The sequence below is a fragment of the Notolepis coatsorum genome, assembly GCF_963971535.1.
Source record: "Notolepis coatsorum genome assembly, chromosome: 20".
NCBI lineage: Eukaryota > Metazoa > Chordata > Actinopteri > Aulopiformes > Paralepididae > Notolepis > Notolepis coatsorum.
The window spans coordinates 71,968,643-71,989,987 of record NC_140184.1 but is presented as its reverse complement, the minus strand read 5'-3'; the positions used below and the strand labels follow the sequence as shown (position 1 = coordinate 71,989,987).

General features: G+C 49.5%; 1 protein-coding gene across 1 annotated transcript in view; it reads right to left on the bottom strand.

Moving 5' to 3' along the window:
• Window positions 1–21,345, bottom strand: part of LOC311246902 (liprin-beta-2-like) — a gene marked incomplete at both ends in the record, with an annotated part of 195,726 nt that overhangs the window by 154,966 nt on the left and 19,415 nt on the right. Inside the window, 1 exon segment of the mRNA XM_084337143.1 lies at window positions 10,258–10,545. Coding sequence (XP_084193269.1) covers window positions 10,258–10,545 — 288 coding nt within the window.

Below are 21,345 nucleotides of genomic sequence, written 5' to 3'. Positions count from 1 at the left end.
CAGGCAGGAGAGGGGAGCAGGAGAGAGGGGTTAATGAGGTTCACTAGGCTCTGACAGACAGAGGGGTTAATGAGGTTCACTAGGCTCTGACAGACAGACGCAGGCAGGAGAGGGGAGCAGGAGAGAGGGGTTAATGAGGTTCACTAGGCTCTGACAGACAGAGGGGTTAATGAGGTTCACTAGGCTCTGACAGACAGACGCAGGCAGGAGAGGGGAGCAGGAGAGAGGGGTTAATGAGGTTCACTAGGCTCTGACAGACAGACGCAGGCAGGAGAGGGGAGCAGGAGAGAGGGGTTAATGAGGTTCACTAGGCTCTGACAGACAGACGCAGGCAGGGAGAGAGGGGTTAATGAGGTTCACTAGGCTCTGACAGACAGACGCAGGCAGGAGAGGGGAACAGGAGAGAGGGGTTAATGAGGTTCACTAGGCTCTGACAGACAGACGCAGGCAGGAGAGGGGAGCAGGAGAGAGGGGTTAATGAGGTTCACTAGGCTCTGACAGACAGACGCAGGCAGGAGAGGGGAGCAGGAGAGAGGGGTTAATGAGGTTCACTAGGCTCTGACAGACAGACGCAGGCAGGGAGAGAGGGGTTAATGAGGTTCACTAGGCTCTGACAGACAGACGCAGGCAGGAGAGGGGAACAGGAGAGAGGGGTTAATGAGGTTCACTAGGCTCTGACAGACAGACGCAGGCAGGAGAGGGGAACAGGAGAGAGGGGTTAATGAGGTTCACTAGGCTCTGACAGACAGAGGGGTTAATGAGGTTCACTAGGCTCTGACAGACAGACGCAGGCAGGAGAGGGGAGCAGGAGAGAGGGGTTAATGAGGTTCACTAGGCTCTGACAGACAGACGCAGGCAGGGAGAGAGGGGTTAATGAGGTTCACTAGGCTCTGACAGACAGACGCAGGCAGGGAGAGAGGGGTTAATGAAAGAGGAAAGGAAGGAAAACTAGAAGTGTGTGTGTGTGTGTGTTTTGTGTGCCTGTGTGTGTGCGTGCGCGCGTGTGTGCGTGCGTGTCTGTGTGTGTGTGTGTGTGTGTGTGTGTGTGTGTGTGTGTGTGTGTGTGTGTGTGTGTGTGTGTGTGTGTGTGTGTGTGTGTGTGTGTGTGTGTGTGTGTGTGTGTGTGTGTGTGTGTGTGTGTGTGTGTGTGTGTGTGTGTGTGTGTGTGTGCGCTCTGCCTCCTCTGGCCAGAGCCTCACGACCTGGCAGACGGTTTTATGTCAAACCACGTAAAGATGCTCATAGTGCAGCGTAATAAGAAACACATAGATCTCCAGACAGCCTCTATAGCTACGCTCTCATCTGGCCACGGTACATGTGGAAGTGCGTGTGAGAGAGCAGAGTGTGTGTGGAGGTGAACGTGAGAGAGCAGAGTGTGTGTGCACGTGAACGTGAGAGAGCAGTGTGTGTGTGGAGGTGTACGTGAGAGAGCAGAGTAGTGGAAATAAATGGAATGGAGAAAACCGAGAAGAGGGGAAAAAAGCGACACGCGATTCAGCTTATTTCCTCAAAGGGAAGAGAGGTGTTATGAAAGGTGTTGTGCCAAGTTCTGCCAAAACGAAATGTGCTGATACATACAGTATATATATATATATATATATATATATATATATATATATATATATATATATATATATATATATATATATATATATATATATATATATATATATACACACTGTGATAGTGAAATATATACATATCACTACAGAAACTAAAGAAGTCCTTTACATTCTCCCGTCTACCCCTCCGTTTGGGTCTGACAACACTCTGTTGGAGCGCTACATGACCACTACGCCTAGATCCACAAGATAACTGGGACACCCTAACGCAGCCACACACAACACAGAGGGGTAGGGCCAAGGTATTGGGCCATATTTTTCTGGATGCTTCCCAGTATCTTGCAACTTAAACTTGAAGCATTTAGAAAGGCCTGGGCTAATCGTTATGGAGTGACAGGGCACTGGCTAGTGTGTGATGGCCAGCAATAGCAGCTATAAGCTAGCGATTAGCTTGTTATGTTGACTGTACGTGCAAAACATAGCTGGTTATCTGAATTTAACCATATTCCTGATTATAGTGGAAGTCCTGGATGAAGCCTATGTCTTGAAATAAGCCAAAATAACTTAGCCAACGTAGGTTAGCAATCTTTGTTTGTGTAATGTTAGCTTGGCTGCTAACGTCTGCATTGAGTCCCTAAAACAGCAGTGACAAAGCTCTCTGTTGCTTTTGAATGTGGTTTGACAAAGGAGTCTTGCAATCTCCTGACGGAGAACCTTGGTGTCGTCCTCGACGACCAGTTGAACTTCTCCGCTCACATCGCAGCGACAACCAGAACCTGAGCGACGTCAGAAGGATCCGCCCCTTCCTGACAAAAGAAGCCACCCAACTCCTCGTCCAATAAAAAATTATACATTTTCTAAAATATCTGTGTGGACAGGGCCATTAGTCACGATGCCAGTGTTTTCCATAAGCTCCGGTTTCACCAATCCACACAGTCTATTTTTAAAGACGGAGTATCTCGACATCTTAACCCTGGCAGGAGTTTTCAAAAAAGGTCAATTTTCAACGTCCTAAAAGGCAGTCCTTTCGTCCACACGCGGCGTAGAAAAAGACGATGGTTTCAGAAGATACCCATGTACTGTATGTGTGGACACGGCCTTAGAGACATGCCTAGGAGGGTTAGAGGCCTGGGCTCAGGGGAGGGTTAGGGTTAGAGGCCTGGGCTCAGGGGGAGGGTTAGAGGCCTGGGCTCAGGGGGAGGGTTAGAGGCCTGGGCTCAGGGGGAGGGTTAGAGGCCTGGGCTCAGGGTTAGGGTTAGAGGCCTGGGCTCAGGGTTAGGGTTAGAGGCCTGGGCTCAGGGTTAGGGTTAGAGGCCTGGGCTCAGGGTTAGGGTTAGAGGCCTGGGCTCAGGGTTAGGGTTAGAGGCCTGGGCTCAGGGTTAGGGTTAGAGGCCTGGGCTCAGGAGGAGGGTTAGAGGCCTGGGCTCAGGGTTAGGGTTAGAGGCCTGGGCTCAGGGTTAGGGTTAGAGGCCTGGGCTCAGGGTTAGGGTTAGAGGCCTGGGCTCAGGGTTAGGGTTAGAGGCCTGGGCTCAGGGTTAGGGTTAGAGGCCTGGGCTCAGGGTTAGGGTTAGAGGCCTGGGCTCAGGGAGGAGGGTTAGAGGCCTGGGCTCAGCGAGGAGGAAGTCTCTCTCTGTCCAGCAGAGCGGATATGACAGATGATATGAAGTGCCTTCAGCGCTAAATTTAACTATGAGTTTATTGGCTCCGAAGCAAGGAAGCTACCAGTGTGTGTGTGTGTGTGTGTATGAGTGTGTGTGTGTGTGTGTGTGTGTGTGTGTGTGCGCGTGTGTATGTGTGTGTGTGCGTGCGTGCGTGTGTGTATGTGTGTGTGTGTGTGTGTGTGTGTATGTGTCCGCGTGTGTATGTGTGTGTGTGTGTCAGAGACGACACGTGGCGTGTCAGAGCCAGTGGAATGTTTAAAGCAGATGTCTGACGTCCTCCATGAGACCGTGCAGCAGCTGTCAGGGACCCAGCAGACGATGACAGAAGACGGGGACCGTGTTACACTTTCCCCTGCGCAGGAAATATCGATTCAGCTCCACAGAACGCGCTTATTGACCCTTTCACTGCCACGCGACAGCCGGTTAAGCCTTCTACTGTGACAATACAGAAGGTTAGCCCTTTACTAGCACACGACCGACGGCGATGCTCCATCATTAGCATCATTAGCTCCGCAGATGTCGGTTGTGTGATAGTAAAGGGTTAACCTTCTGTCGTGTGGCAGTGAAAGGGTTAATCGTATAGCGGTACCTAAAGCAAATACAACACAAGTCATGCTGATTACTAGAGCGACAGTGGCTCGGGAGGTAGAGCAGTCGTCCGGTAATCCAGAGGTCCCCGGGTTCGATTCCCACTCCTCAGCGTGTCGAAGTGTCCTCGAGCAAGGCACTTAACCCCTAACTGCTCCCGGTGAGCAGGTCGGCACCTGGCCTTCGGTGTGTGAATGTGCGAGCGAACGGGTAAAACAACTTGTTGTAAAGCGCTTTGGATAAATGCTGCTATATAAATGTGCCATTTACCATTTACCATTTAGAGCCATACATATTGATTATAATAATATGCATATATCTACCGCAAATTAATCTAGTTGAGAGAGTAACTGAATATAAATATATTGGCATCTGGCTTGATACGAAATGTACATTATAGCCATATAGCAAACTGACAAAAGAAATGGCTTCTTCTACAGAAACAGAACCAGCTTCCCTACGCTTAGTAGGAAAAAAGATAGATTGTTGGAGCAGTTTTCCTATTAGGATTATGGGGATGTAATTCATATAAATGCTACTACACTCTTAAACCCCTGGACACTATCAGGGGTCTATCATTCTGCCCTCAGATGTATTACTGATGATAGCTATGGCACTCACTATAGAGTGTCTTCTCTGACAGAGAGGCATAACTATCATTGGTATTTGTTTAACTAAGGCCTACTAAGGTATCGGAAAGCTACCACCTTATATTGCAACGATGCTCGATTGGAACTTTGGACCCGATCTAACCCGCTCAAATGTCTTGGCTTATATACTTAAGGTCTCCCGGCACGGTCTGAACTCGGGAAGTCAGTATTTTCTTTCAGTGCACCCAATTCTTGGAATGATCTACAACACAAGCTGAAAATCAGTTCTCCGCTGACATACTTTAAAGTTCTCTGCTGACGTACGGACCATTTAAAGTTCTCCGCTGACGTACGGACCATTTAATGTTCTCCGCTGACGTACGGACCATTTAAAGTTCTCCGCTGACGTACGGACCATTTAATGTTCTCCGCTGACGTACGGACCATTTAAAGTTCTCCGCTGACGTACGGACCATTTAAAGTTCTCCGCTGACGTACGGACCATTTAAAGTTCTCCGCTGACGTACGGACCATTTAATGTTCTCCGCTGACGTACGGACCATTTAAAGTTCTCTGCTGACGTACGGACCATTTAAAGTTCTCTGCTGACGTACGGACCATTTAAAGTTCTCCGCTGACGTACGGACCATTTAAAGTTCTCCGCTGACGTACGGACCATTTAAAGTTCTCCGCTGACGTACGGACCATTTAAAGTTCTCTGCTGACGTACGGACCATTTAAAGTTCTCTGCTGACGTACGGACCATTTAATGTTCTCTGCTGACGTACGGACCATTTAAAGTTCTCTGCTGACGTACGGACCATTTAAAGTTCTCTGCTGACGTACGGACCATTTAAAGTTCTCTGCTGACGTACGGACCATTTAAAGTTCCCTGCTGACGTACGGACCATTTAAAGTTCTCTGCTGACGTACGGACCATTTGAAGTTCTCCGCTGACGTACGGACCATTTAAAGTTCTCTGCTGACGTACGGACCATTTAAAGTTCTCCGCTGACGTACGGACCATTTAAAGTTCTCCGCTGACGTACGGACCATTTAAAGTTCTCCGCTGACGTACGGACCATTTAAAGTTCTCTGCTGACGTACGGACCATTTGAAGTTCTCTGCTGACGTACGGACCATTTAAAGTTCTCTGCTGACGTACGGACCATTTGAAGTTCTCCGCTGACGTACGGACCATTTAAAGTTCTCCGCTGACGTACGGACCATTTAAAGTTCTCCGCTGACGTACGGACCATTTAAAGTTCTCCGCTGACGTACGGACCATTTAAAGTTCTCCGCTGACGTACGGACCATTTAAAGTTCTCTGCTGACGTACGGACCATTTAAAGTTCTCCGCTGACGTACGGACCATTTAAAGTTCTCCGCTGACGTACGGACCATTTACATTGAAAATGTATCAATCGTAGCTCCCAGAGTGAAATAAAGGTTGATGATAACGACCCCCTGCAGAGTGACTACAGATGATAACGACCCCCTGCAGAGTGACTACAGATGATAACGACCCCCTGCAGAGTGACTACAGATGATAACGACCCCCTGCAGAGTAACTACAGATGATAACGACCCCCTGCAGAGTAACTACAGATGATAACGACCCCCTGCAGAGTGACTACAGATGATAACGACCCCCTGCAGAGTGACTACAGATGATAACGACCCCCTGCAGAGTGACTACAGATGATAACGACCCCCTGCAGAGTAACTACAGATGATAATGACCCCCTGCAGAGTAACTACAGATGATAACGACCCCCTGCAGAGTAACTACAGATGATAACGACCCCCTGCAGAGTGACTACAGATGATAACGACCCCCTGCAGAGTGACTACAGATGATAACGACCCCCTGCAGAGTAACTACAGATGATAACGACCCCCTGCAGAGTAACTACAGATGATAACGACCCCCTGCAGAGTGACTACAGATGATAACGACCCCCTGCAGAGTGACTACAGATGATAACGACCCCCTGCAGAGTGACTACAGATGATAACGACCCCCTGCAGAGTGACTACAGATGATAATGACCCCCTGCAGAGTGACTACAGATGATAACGACCCCCTGCAGAGTGACTACAGATGATAACGACCCCCTGCAGAGTAACTACAGATGATAACGACCCCCTGCAGAGTGACTACAGATGATAACGACCCCCTGCAGAGTAACTACAGATGATAACGACCCCCTGCAGAGTGACTACAGATGATAACGACCCCCTGCAGAGTGACTACAGATGATAACGACCCCCTGCAGAGTGACTACAGATGATAACGACCCCCTGCAGAGTGACTACAGATGATAACGACCCCCTGCAGAGTGACTACAGATGATAACGACCCCCTGCAGAGTGACTACAGATGATAACGACCCCCTGCAGAGTGACTACAGATGATAACGACCCCCTGCAGAGTGACTACAGATGATAACGACCCCCTGCAGAGTAACTACAGATGATAACGACCCCCTGCAGAGTGACTACAGATGATAACGACCCCCTGCAGAGTGACTACAGATGATAACGACCCCCTGCAGAGTGACTACAGATGATAACGACCCCCTGCAGAGTGACTACAGATGATAACGACCCCCTGCAGAGTGACTACAGATGATAACGACCCCCTGCAGAGTGACTACAGATGATAACGACCCCCTGCAGAGTAACTACAGATGATAACGACCCCCTGCAGAGTGACTACAGATGATAACGACCCCCTGCAGAGTGACTACAGATGATAACGACCCCCTGCAGAGTGACTACAGATGATAACGACCCCCTGCAGAGTGACTACAGATGATAACGACCCCCTGCAGAGTGACTACAGATGATAACGACCCCCTGCAGAGTGACTACAGATGATAACGACCCCCTGCAGAGTAACTACAGATGATAACGACCCCCTGCAGAGTGACTACAGATGATAACGACCCCCTGCAGAGTGACTACAGATGATAACGACCCCCTGCAGAGTAACTACAGATGATAACGACCCCCTGCAGAGTGACTACAGATGATAACGACCCCCTGCAGAGTGACTACAGATGATAACGACCCCCTGCAGAGTGACTACAGATGATAACGACCCCCTGCAGAGTGACTACAGATGATAACGACCCCCTGCAGAGTGACTACAGATGATAACGACCCCCTGCAGAGTGACTACAGATGATAACGACCCCCTGCAGAGTGACTACAGATGATAAGGACCCCCTGCAGAGTGACTACAGATGATAACGACCCCCTGCAGAGTGACTACAGATGATAACGACCCCCTGCAGAGTGACTACAGATGATAACGACCCCCTGCAGAGTGACTACAGATGATAACGACCCCCTGCAGAGTGACTACAGATGATAACGACCCCCTGCAGAGTGACTACAGATGATAACGACCCCCTGCAGAGTGACTACAGATGATAACGACCCCCTGCAGAGTGACTACAGATGATAACGACCCCCTGCAGAGTAACTACAGATGATAACGACCCCCTGCAGAGTGACTACAGATGATAACGACCCCCTGCAGAGTGACTACAGATGATAACGACCCCCTGCAGAGTGACTACAGATGATAACGACCCCCTGCAGAGTGACTACAGATGATAACGACCCCCTGCAGAGTGACTACAGATGATAACGACCCCCTGCAGAGTGACTACAGATGATAACGACCCCCTGCAGAGTGACTACAGATGATAACGACCCCCTGCAGAGTAACTACAGATGATAACGACCCCCTGCAGAGTGACTACAGATGATAACGACCCCCTGCAGAGTGACTACAGATGATAACGACCCCCTGCAGAGTGACTACAGATGATAACGACCCCCTGCAGAGTAACTACAGATGATAACGACCCCCTGCAGAGTAACTACAGATGATAACGACCCCCTGCAGAGTGACTACAGATAATAACGACCCCCTGCAGAGTAACTACAGATGATAACGACCCCCTGCAGAGTAACTACAGATGATAACGACCCCCTGCAGAGTGACTACAGATGATAACGACCCCCTGCAGAGTGACTACAGATGATAACGACCCCCTGCAGAGTGACTACAGATGATAACGACCCCCTGCAGAGTGACTACAGATGATAACGACCCCCTGCAGAGTGACTACAGATGATAACGACCCCCTGCAGAGTGACTACAGATGATAACGACCCCCTGCAGAGTAACTACAGATGATAACGACCCCCTGCAGAGTGACTACAGATGATAACGACCCCCTGCAGAGTGACTACAGATGATAACGACCCCCTGCAGAGTGACTACAGATGATAACGACCCCCTGCAGAGTAACTACAGATGATAACGACCCCCTGCAGAGTGACTACAGATGATAACGACCCCCTGCAGAGTGACTACAGATGATAACGACCCCCTGCAGAGTGACTACAGATCAGCCCACGGCCGCACGCAACGGAAACTCTCATTGCCATTTGGACAAAACAAGTAAAAAACGATAGTGATTTTTCTCTGGAATGTCTCCCATCGGGAGGGGTCCCCTAATTCGAACCCCCCCCCCCCCCCCCTTTAAAGAGTGCCCCAAACGTCTCCGCTCCGGGATTTCACAATGGCCCAGTCATTCTTATACCAACAAACCGGGAGTGGAGAGTGTAACGCAGAGCCCTGGAGCGAGGCCGCCGCCGCCTCACATGCAGCCCGTCATCCATCACGCCAGGTCTGCTCTGCCCGCACCGCGCCAGAGGAGGACACAAAGGCCGTCTTTGACCGGCCCTGTTTTGACAGTAACAACATACATTATTACAGTATCCTGCCTCGGTAACATAGCGCTGCCGCTGCCTAATCCTTCCCTCTGTCCCGCTTGATGTGGTCCAGTGTGTTTTCCCCGCGGTGTTAAGTAATCTAACACGTGTAGGCAAATGCGCCGTTCGGGGTCGAATTAAAAATAAAACAAAGTGAACAGTCGGACTGTCATAACGCCAGGCAGCTGGGTCCACCAGAACACTCTCACCGCTCCCGGCTCAAGGCTCACTATAGACGGAGATCTCGGAGAGCATGAACAAAACAAAAATATCCCAGAGGATCAGAGCGATATAAATATCTGCTTGAAACCGGCCTCAATGAAACACAAGCGCGCAGGGACAAGAGTATTTCCCCTTCCAAGGTAACCACTACTCTTAATCGACCCGATGCCAGTTGGGCTTTGTGAAGTAACGTATGGCTCCTGGAGAACGCTCAGTGAAAGACAAGCCCCTGTCAGAGTCCCAACGTGCCCCGTTCATAAACCTTAATACAAACCACCGCAGTGAAACACCCCCTGTTTTAAATGTGATCCGTCCGACCGGTGTCTGCTCTGAATATGAACACTGACAAACACACTCAAGCCTGCATGTGGCAAAATGCTCAATAAAGCAATTATTGGGACAAAAAATGTCATTACATTCATTAAAACGTTCTATATTATGTGTGACGATCGAGCCATACACAGGGAGGCCTGTTGGGATGTTAGATCCTAATGTGAAAAACTGTGATTTTTATATGTCTGCTAATTTTACCCTTGCTATTATTTTACTTATTTTAACTTTTATCTCTACGCCCCACTCTATGACCTGTATCATGTTTTGTAACAGATTACAGAAATTCAAGAAGCCTATTGGAACGTGAGGTTCTGATATGATTTGATTAATACATCTGCATTATTTTATCCCACTTTATGCTTTGCTCTTGTTTTACACTGATGTTATGTCTCATTTCTTACGTAAAAGCACTTTGAACTGCAATCCCCTGTATGAAAGGTGCTATGCAAATAAAGTTATTGTTATTATTATCATCATCATCACATGTCCATGAGAGCTCCTCACCTCCGCTTTGTGCTGCCGCTCGCTCCCCTGGGCCTGCTGCCCCTCCATGTGCTGCCGCTCGCTCCCCTGGGCCTGCCTCCCCTCCATGTGCTGCCGCTCGCTCCCCTGGGCCTGCCTCCCCTCCATGTGCTGCCGCTCGCTCCCCTGGGCCTGCCTCCCCTCCATGTGCTGCCGCTCGCTCCCCTGGGCCTGCTGCCCCTCCATGTCCACCAGCTTCAGCTGCAGGTAGGAGACCTCCCCCATCAGACCCAGCTTCTGGTGCTCCTGGGACGCCCGGCTATGCAGCTCCTGTCAGCAACACAGCGGCACAGAGAGTATCACACAGAGAGTATCACACAGAGAGTATCACACAGAGAGTATCACACAGAGAGTATCACACAGAGAGTATCACACAGAGAGTATCACACAGAGAGTATCACACAGAGAGTATCACACAGAGAGTATCACACAGAGAGTATCACACAGAGAGTATCACACAGAGTATCACACAGAGAGTATCACACAGAGAGTATCACACAGAGAGTATCACACAGAGAGTATCACACAGAGAGTAGGACACAGAGAGTATCACACAGAGAGTATCACACAGAGAGTATCACACAGAGAGTATCACACAGAGAGTATCACACATAGAGTATCACACAGAGAGTAGGACACAGAGAATATCACACAGAGAGTATCACACCGCGGGCACAGAGAGTATCACACAGAGAGTATCACACAGAGAGTAGGACACAGAGAATATCACACAGAGAGTATCACACCGCGGGCACAGAGAGTATCACACAGAGAGTATCACACCGCGGGCACAGAGAGTATCACACAGAGAGTATCACACAGAGAGTAGGACACAGAGATTATCACACAGAGAGTATCACACCGCGGGCACAGAGAGTATCACACAGAGAGTATCACACCGCGGGCACAGAGAGTATCACACAGAGAGTATCACACAGAGAGTATCACACCGCGGGCACAGAGAGTATCACACAGAGAGTATCACACCGCGGGCACAGAGAGTATCACACAGAGAGTATCACACAGAGAGTATCACACAGAGAGTATCACACCGCGGGCACAGAGAGTATCACACAGAGAGTATCACACCGCGGGCACAGAGAGTATCACACAGAGAGTATCACACAGAGAGTATCACACCGCGGGCACAGAGAGTATCACACAGAGAGTATCACACCGCGGCACAGAGAGTAGGACACAGAGAGGGGCACACAGAGAGTAGGACACAGAGAGAGTAGGACACAGATAGTAGGACACAGAGAGGAGGACACAGAGAGTAGGACACAGAGAGAGTAGGACACAGAGAGTAGGACACAGAGAGTACAACACAGAGAGAGTAGGACACAGAGAGTAGGACACAAAGAGTAGGACACAGAGAGTAGGACACATAGAGTAGGACACAGAGAGTATGACACAGAGAGTAGGACACAGAGAATAGGACACAGAGAGTAGGACACAGAGAGAGTAGGACACACAGAGAGTAGGACACACAGAGAGTAGGACACAGAGAGTAGGACACAGAGAGTAGGACACAGAGGACACAGAGAGTAGGACACAGAGAGTAGGACACAGAGAGGAGACACAGAGAGTAGGACACAGAGAGTAGGACACAGAGAGTAGGACACACAGAGAGTAGGACACAGAGAGTAGGACACACAGAGAGTAGGACACAGAGAGTAGGACACAGAGAGTAGGACACAGAGAGTAGGACACAGAGCGTAGGACACAGAGAGTAGGACACAGAGAGTAGGACACAGAGCGTAGGACACAGAGAGTAGGACACAGAGAGTAGAAAACAGAGAGTACGACACAGAGAGTAGGACACAGAGCGTATGACACAGAGAGTATCACACAGAGAGGAGGACACATAGAGTAGGACACAGAGAGTAGGACACAGAGAGTAGGACACAGAGAGGAGTAGGACACAGAGAGTAGGACACAGAGAGGAGACACAGAGAGTAGGACACAGAGAGTAGGACACAGAGAGTAGGACACAGAGAGAGTAGGACACAGAGAGTAGGACACAGAGAGTAGGACACAGATATGAGGACACAGAGAGTAGGACACAGAGAGGATACACAGAGAGTAGGACACAGAGAGTAGGACACAGAGAGGAGACACAGAGAGTAGGACACAGAGAGTAGGACACAGAGAGTAGGACACAGAGAGAGTAGGACACAGAGAGTAGGACACAGAGAGTAGGACACAGATATGAGGACACAGAAAGGAGGACACAGAGAGACACAGAGAGGAGGACACAGAGAGACACAGAAAGGAGGACACAGATATGAGGACACAGAGAGTAGGACACAGAGAGGATACACAGAGAGTAGGACACAGATAGTAGGACACAGATAGTAGGACACAGAGAGTAGGACACAGAGAGGAGGACAAAGAGAGACACAGAGAGGAGGACACAGAGAGTAGGATGCAGAGAGTAGGACAGAGAGAGTAGGACACAGAGAGTATGACACATAGAGACACAGAGAGGAGGACACATAGAGTAGGACACAGAGAGTAGGACACAGAGAGGAGACACAGATAGACACAGATAGTAGGACACAGAGAGTAGGACACATAGAGGAGACACAGAGAGTAGGACACAGAGAGTAGGACACAGAGAGTATGACACAGAGAGACACAGAGAGGAGGACACAGAGAGTAGGACACAGAGAGGAGACACAGAGAGTAGGACACAGAGAGTAGGACACAGAGAGTAGGACACAGAGAGTATGACACAGAGAGGAGGACACAGATAGGAGACACAGATAGTAGGACACAGAGAGTAGGACACAGAGAGGAGACACAGAGAGTAGGACACATAGAGTAGGACACAGAGAGTAGGACACAGAGAGTAGGACACAGAGAGTAGGACACAGAGAGGAGACACAGAGATGAGACACAGATAGTAGGACACAGAGAGGAGACACAGAGAGTAGGACACAGAGAGTAGGACACAGAGAGTAGGACACAGATAGTATGACACAGAGAGACACAGAGAGGAGGACACAGAGAGTATGACACAGAGAGACACAGAGAGGAGGACACAGAGAGTAGGACACAGAGATGAGGACACAGAGAGTAGGACACAGAGAGTAGGACACAGAGAGAGTAGGACACAGAGAGTATGACACAGAGAGTAGGACACAGAGAGTAGGACACAGAGAGTAGGACACAGAGAGACACAGAGAGTAGGACACATAGAGGAGACACAGATAGACACAGAGAGGAGACACAGAGAGTAGGACACAGAGAGTAGGACACAGAGAGTAGGACACAGAGAGGAGACACAGATAGACACAGATAGTAGGACACAGAGAGTAGGACACATAGAGGAGACACAGAGAGTAGGACACAGAGAGTAGGACACAGAGAGTAGGACACAGAGAGTAGGACACAGAGAGGAGGACACAGAGATACACAGATAGGAGGACACAGATAGTAGGACACAGAGAGTAGGACACAGAGAGTAGGACACAGAGAGTAGGACACAGAGAGTAGGACACAGAGAGACACAGATATGAGGACACAGAGAGTAGGACACAGAGCGTAGGACACAGAGAGTAGGACACAGAGAGTATGACACAGAGAGGAGGACACATAGAGTAGGACACAGAGAGTAGGACACAGAGAGTAGGACACAGAGAGTATGACACATAGAGTAGGACACAGAGAGTAGGACACAGAGAGGAGACACAGAGAGTATGACACAGAGAGTAGGACACATAGAGACACAGAGAGGACACAGAGAGTAGGACACAGAGAGAGTAGGACACAGAGAGACACAGATATGAGGACACAGAGAGTAGGACACAGAGCGTAGGACACAGAGAGTAGGACACAGAGAGTATGACACAGAGAGGAGGACACATAGAGTAGGACACAGAGAGTAGGACACAGAGAGTAGGACACAGAGAGTATGACACATAGAGTAGGACACAGAGAGTAGGACACAGAGAGGAGACACAGAGATGAGACACAGATAGTAGGACACAGAGAGGAGACACAGAGAGTAGGACACAGAGAGTAGGACACAGAGAGTAGGACACAGATAGTATGACACAGAGAGACACAGAGAGGAGGACACAGAGAGTATGACACAGAGAGACACAGAGAGGAGGACACAGAGAGTAGGACACAGAGATGAGGACACAGAGAGTAGGACACAGAGAGTAGGACACAGAGAGAGTAGGACACAGAGAGTAGGACACAGAGAGTAGGACACAGATAGTAGGACACAGAGAGTAGGACACAGAGAGTAGGACACATAGAGGAGACACAGATAGACACAGAGAGGAGACACAGAGAGTAGGACACAGAGAGTAGGACACAGAGAGTAGGACACAGAGAGGAGACACAGATAGACACAGATAGTAGGACACAGAGAGTAGGACACATAGAGGAGACACAGAGAGTAGGACACAGAGAGTAGGACACAGAGAGTAGGACACAGAGAGTAGGACACAGAGAGGAGGACACAGAGATACACAGATAGGAGGACACAGATAGTAGGACACAGAGAGTAGGACACAGAGAGTAGGACACAGAGAGTAGGACACAGAGAGTAGGACACAGAGAGACACAGATATGAGGACACAGAGAGTAGGACACAGAGCGTAGGACACAGAGAGTAGGACACAGAGAGTATGACACAGAGAGGAGGACACATAGAGTAGGACACAGAGAGTAGGACACAGAGAGTAGGACACAGAGAGTATGACACATAGAGTAGGACACAGAGAGTAGGACACAGAGAGGAGACACAGAGAGTATGACACAGAGAGTAGGACACAGAGAGACACAGAGATGACACAGAGAGTAGGACACAGAGAGAGTAGGACACAGAGAGAGTAGGACACAGATAGTAGGACACAGAGAGAGTAGGACACAGAGAGAGTAGGACACAGAGAGTAGGACACATAGAGGAGACACAGACAGACACAGAGAGGAGGACACAGAGAGTAGGACACAGAGAGTAGGACACAGAGAGTAGGACACAGAGAGGAGGACACAGAGAGTAGGACACAGAGAGGACACACATATAGTAGGACACAGAGAGTAGGACACAGATAGTAGGACACAGAGAGTAGGACACAGAGAGGAGACACAGAGAGTAGGACACAGAGAGGAGGACACAGAGAGTATGACACAGAGAGAGTAGGACACAAAGAGTAGGACACGCAGAGAGGAGGACACAGAGAGTATGACACAGAGAGTAGGACACAGAGAGTAGGACACAGATAGGAGGACACAGAGAGTATGACACAGAGAGACACAGAGAGGAGGACACAGAGAGTAGGACACAGAGAGTAGGACACAGAGAGTATGACACATATAGGAGACACAGAGAGTAGGACACAGAGAGGAGACACAGAGAGGAGGACACAGAGAGTAGGACACAGAGAGGAGACACAGATAGTAGGACACAGATATGAGGACACAGATAGTAGGACACAGAGAGGAGACACAGAGAGGAGACACAGAGAGGAGGACACAGATAGGAGGACACAGAGAGTAGGACACAGAGAGTAGGACACAGAGAGTAGGACACAGAGAGACACAGAGAGTAGGACACATAGAGGAGACACAGATAGACACAGAGAGGAGACACAGAGAGTAGGACACAGAGAGTAGGACACAGAGAGTAGGACACAGAGAGGAGACACAGATAGACACAGATAGTAGGACACAGAGAGTAGGACACATAGAGGAGACACAGAGAGTAGGACACAGAGAGTAGGACACAGAGAGTAGGACACAGAGAGTAGGACACAGAGAGGAGGACACAGAGATACACAGATAGGAGGACACAGATAGTATGACACAGAGAGTAGGACACAGAGAGTAGGACACAGAGAGTAGGACACAGAGAGTAGGACACAGAGAGACACAGATATGAGGACACAGAGAGTAGGACACAGAGCGTAGGACACAGAGAGTAGGACACAGAGAGTATGACACAGAGAGGAGGACACATAGAGTAGGACACAGAGAGTAGGACACAGAGAGTAGGACACATAGAGTATGACACATAGAGTAGGACACAGAGAGTAGGACACAGAGAGGAGACACAGAGAGTATGACACAGAGAGTAGGACACAGAGAGACACAGAGAGGACACAGAGAGTAGGACACAGATAGAGTAGGACACAGAGAGAGTAGGACACAGATAGTAGGACACAGAGAGAGTAGGACACAGAGAGAGTAGGACACAGAGAGTAGGACACATAGAGGAGACACAGACAGACACAGAGAGGAGGACACAGAGAGTAGGACACAGAGAGTAGGACACAGAGAGTAGGACACAGAGAGGAGGACACAGAGAGTAGGACACAGAGAGGACACACATATAGTAGGACACAGAGAGTAGGACACAGATAGTAGGACACAGAGAGTAGGACACAGAGAGGAGACACAGAGAGTAGGACACAGAGAGGAGGACACAGAGAGTATGACACAGAGAGAGTAGGACACAAAGAGTAGGACACGCAGAGAGGAGGACACAGAGAGTAGGACACAGAGAGTAGGACACAGATAGGAGGACACAGAGAGTATGACACAGAGAGACACAGAGAGGAGGACACAGAGAGTAGGACACAGAGAGTAGGACACAGAGAGTATGACACATATAGGAGACACAGAGAGTAGGACACAGAGAGGAGACACAGAGAGGAGGACACAGAGAGTAGGACACAGAGAGGAGACACAGATAGTAGGACACAGATATGAGGACACAGATAGTAGGACACAGAGAGGAGACACAGAGAGGAGACACAGAGAGGAGGACACAGAGAGGAGGACACAGAGAGTAGGACACAGAGAGTAGGACACAGAGAGTAGGACACAGAGAGTAGGACACAGAGAGGAGACACAGAGAGGAGACACAGAGAGTAGGACACAGAGAGTAGGACACAGAGAGACACAGATAGGAGGACACAGAGTATGACACAGAGAGTAGGACACAGAGATGAGGACACATAGAGTAGGACACAGAGAGTAGGACACAGAGAGGAGGACACAGAGAGGAGGACACAGAGAGTAGGACACAGAGAGTAGGACACAGAGAGTAGGACACAGAGAGTAGGACACATAGAGGAGACACAGAGAGGAGACACAGAGAGTAGGACACAGAGAGTAGGACACAGAGAGACACAGATAGGAGGACACATAGTATGACACAGAGAGTAGGACACAGAGAGGAGGACACAGAGAGTAGGACACACAGAGAGACACAGAGAGTAGGACACAGAGAGTAGGACACAGAGAGTAGGACACAGAGAGTAGGACACAGAGAGTAGGACACAGAGAGTAGGACACAGAGAGTAGGACACAGAGAGACACAGAGAGGAGGACACAGAGAGTATGACACAGAGAGTAGGACACAGAGAGTAGGACACAGAGAGTAGGACACAGAGAGTAGGACACAGATAGTAGGACACAGAGAGTAGGACACAGAGAGTAGGACACAGAGAGTATGACACAGAGAGACACAGAGAGGAGGACACAGAGAGTAGGACACAGAGAGTAGGACACAGATAGGAGACACAGAGAGTAGGACACAGAGAGTAGGACACAGAGAGTAGGACACAGAGAGAGTAGGACACAGAGAGTAGGACACAGAGAGTAGGACACAGAGAGGAGGACACAGAGAGTAGGACACAGAGAGTAGGACACAGAGAGTAGGACACATATAGGAGACACAGAGCGTAGGACACAGAGAGTAGGACACAGAGAGTATCACACAGAGAGTATGACACAGATAGTAGGACACAGAGAGGAGACACAGAGAGGAGACACAGAGAGTAGGACACAGAGAGTATCACACAGAGAGTATGACACAGAGAGTAGGACACAGAGAGTAGGACACAGAGAGGAGACACAGAGAGTAGGACACAGAGAGTAGGACACAGAGAGGAGACACAGAGAGTAGGACACAGATAATATGACACAGATAGACACAGAGAGGAGGACACAGAGTATGACACAGAGAGTAGGACACAGAGAGTAGGACACAGAGAGTAGGACACAGAGAGTAGGACACAGAGAGGAGGACACAGAGAGTAGGACACATATAGGAGACACAGAGCGTAGGACACAGAGAGTAGGACACAGAGAGTATCACACAGAGAGTATGACACAGATAGTAGGACACAGAGAATAGGACACAGAGAGTAGGACACAGAGAGGAGACACAGAGAGGAGGACACAGAGAGTATCACACAGAGAGTATGACACAGAGAGTAGGACACAGAGAGTAGGACACAGAGATGAGACACAGATAGACACAGATAGGAGGACACAGAGATTATGACATAGAGAGTAGGACACAGATAGTAGGACACAGAGAGACACAGAGAGTAGGACACAGAGAGTAGGACACAGAGAGTAGGACACACAGAGAGGAGACACAGAGAGTAGGACACAGAGAATATGACACAGAGAGTAGGACACAGAGAGTAGGACACAGAGAGTAGGACACAGAGAGGAGGACACAGAGAGTATGACACAGAGATGAGACACAGATAGACACAGATAGGAGGACACAGAGATTATGACATAGAGAGTAGGACACAGATAGTAGGACACAGAGAGACACAGAGAGTAGGACACAGAGAGTAGGACACAGAGAGTAGGACACACAGAGAGTAGGACACAGATAGTAGGACACAGAGAGTAGGACACAGAGAGTAGGACACACAGAGAGTAGGACACAGAGAGTAGGACACAGAGAGTAGGACACAGATAGTAGGACACAGAGGGTATGACACAGAGAGACACAGAGAGGAGGACACAGAGAGGAGACACAGAGAGTAGGACACATAGAGTAGGACACAGATAGTAGGACACAGAGAGGAGGACACAGAGAGTAGGACACAGATAGGATACACAGATAGTAGGACACAGAGAGTAGGACACAGAGAGTAGGACACAGAGAGTAGGACACAGAGAGAGTAGGACACAGAGAGTAGGACACAGAGAGTAGGACACAGAGAGGAGGACACAGAGAGTAGGACACAGAGAGTAGGACACATATAGGAGACACAGAGAGTAGGACACAGAGAGTAGGACACAGAGAGTAGGACACAGAGAGTAGGACACAGAGAGGAGGACACAGAGAGTAGGACACAGAGAGTAGGACACATATAGGAGACACAGAGCGTAGGACACAGAGAGTAGGACACAGAGAGTATCACACAGAGAGTATGACACAGAGAGGAGGACACAGAGAGTAGGACACAGATAGTAGGACACAGAGAGGAGGACACAGAGAGTAGGACACAGATAGGAGGACACAGATAGGAGGACACAGAGAGGAGGACACAGAGAGTAGGACACAGAGAGGAGACATAGAGAGGAGGACACAGAGAGTAGGACACAGAGAGGAGGACACAGAGAGGAGGACACAGAGAGGAGGACACAGAGAGTAGGACACAGATAGTAGGACACAGAGAGTAGGACACAGATAGGAGGACACAGAGAGTAGGACACAGAGAGGAGGACACAGAGAGGAGGACACATAGAGGAGGACACAGAGAGGAGGACACAGAGAGTAGGACACAGATAGTAGGACACAGAGAGGAGACACAGAGAGTAGGACACATAGAGGAGGACACAGAGAGTAGGACACAGAGAGTAGGACACAGAGAGGAGGACACAGAGAGTAGGACACAGAGAGGAGGACACAGATAGTAGGACACAGAGAGTAGGACACAGAGAGGAGGACACAGAGAGTAGGACACAGAGAGGAGGACACAGAGAGTAGGACACAGATAGTAGGACACAGAGAGGAGACACAGAGAGTAGGACACAGAGAGGAGGACACAGAGAGTAGGACACAGAGAGTAGGACACAGATAGGAGGACACAGAGAGTAGGACACAGAGAGGAGGACACAGAGAGTAGGACACAGAGAGTAGGACACAGAGAGTAGGACACAGAGAGGAGGACACAGAGAGGAGGACACAGAGAGGAGGACACAGAGAGGAGGACACAGAGAGGAGGACACAGAGAGGAGACACAGAGAGGAGACACAGAGAGGAGGACACAGAGAGTAGGACACAGATAGGAGGACACAGAGAGTAGGACACAGATAGGAGGACACAGAGAGTAGGACACAGATAGTAGGACACAGAGAGTAGGACACAGAGAGTAGGACACAGATAGTAGGACACAGATAGGAGGACACAGAGAGTAGGACACAGAGAGTAGGACACAGAGAGTAGGACACAGAGAGTAGGACACAGAGAGGAGGACACAGAGAGTAGGACACAGAGAGGAGGACACAGAGAGGAGGACACAGAGAGGAGGACACAGAGAGTAGGACACAGAGAGGAGGACACAGAGATGAGGACACAGAGAGTAGGACACAGAGAGGAGGACACAGCACCGCTGCACATGTAAACACACACACGAGATATCATCCAGCGTCTGTGAGACAGTGCTGTGTCCACCGACTGGACAGTAACAACCCTGTTATGACAGCAGGCCTCTCAGACAAACCCACTGGTTTCAGATGCTGTTTGAGCAGCTAAATATACACACCGGCCACGACCACTATTTATAATATATCTCTCTCTCTCCCTCTCTCTCTCTCTCTCTCTCTCTCTCTCTCTCTCTCTCTCTCTCTCTCTCTCTCTCTCTCTCTCTCTCTCTCTCTCTCTCTCTCTCTCTCTCTCTCTCTCTCTCTCTCTCTCTCTCTCTCAGTAAAGTGCAAAGGCTGTGTTCAGCCCTGAGTAAAGTGCAGCGGCCTTAACAGGTGCACTTTGCTTTTAAAGTGAACTGCTGTCAATTAAAGACTGTGACTCACAGACCCGTCCGTCCGTCCGTCCGTCCGTCCGTCCGTCCGTCCGTCCGTCCGTCCGCAGGTGATTAGCAACTGTTTCCCTCTTCACATGAAGCGCTTGTCAGCCTATCGGATGGTCTCCAGGGGCAGATGTGTTGGTCGTTTGGTTTATTCCAGGCGGCAGGTGCTAAACCACTTGAGGTCGCGGGTCGAGCGGCATCTGGACTTTAAAACGGTATCTACGCAAATATCCGTCTAAAAATTGCGCTTTATAACGGGGGGGGGGGG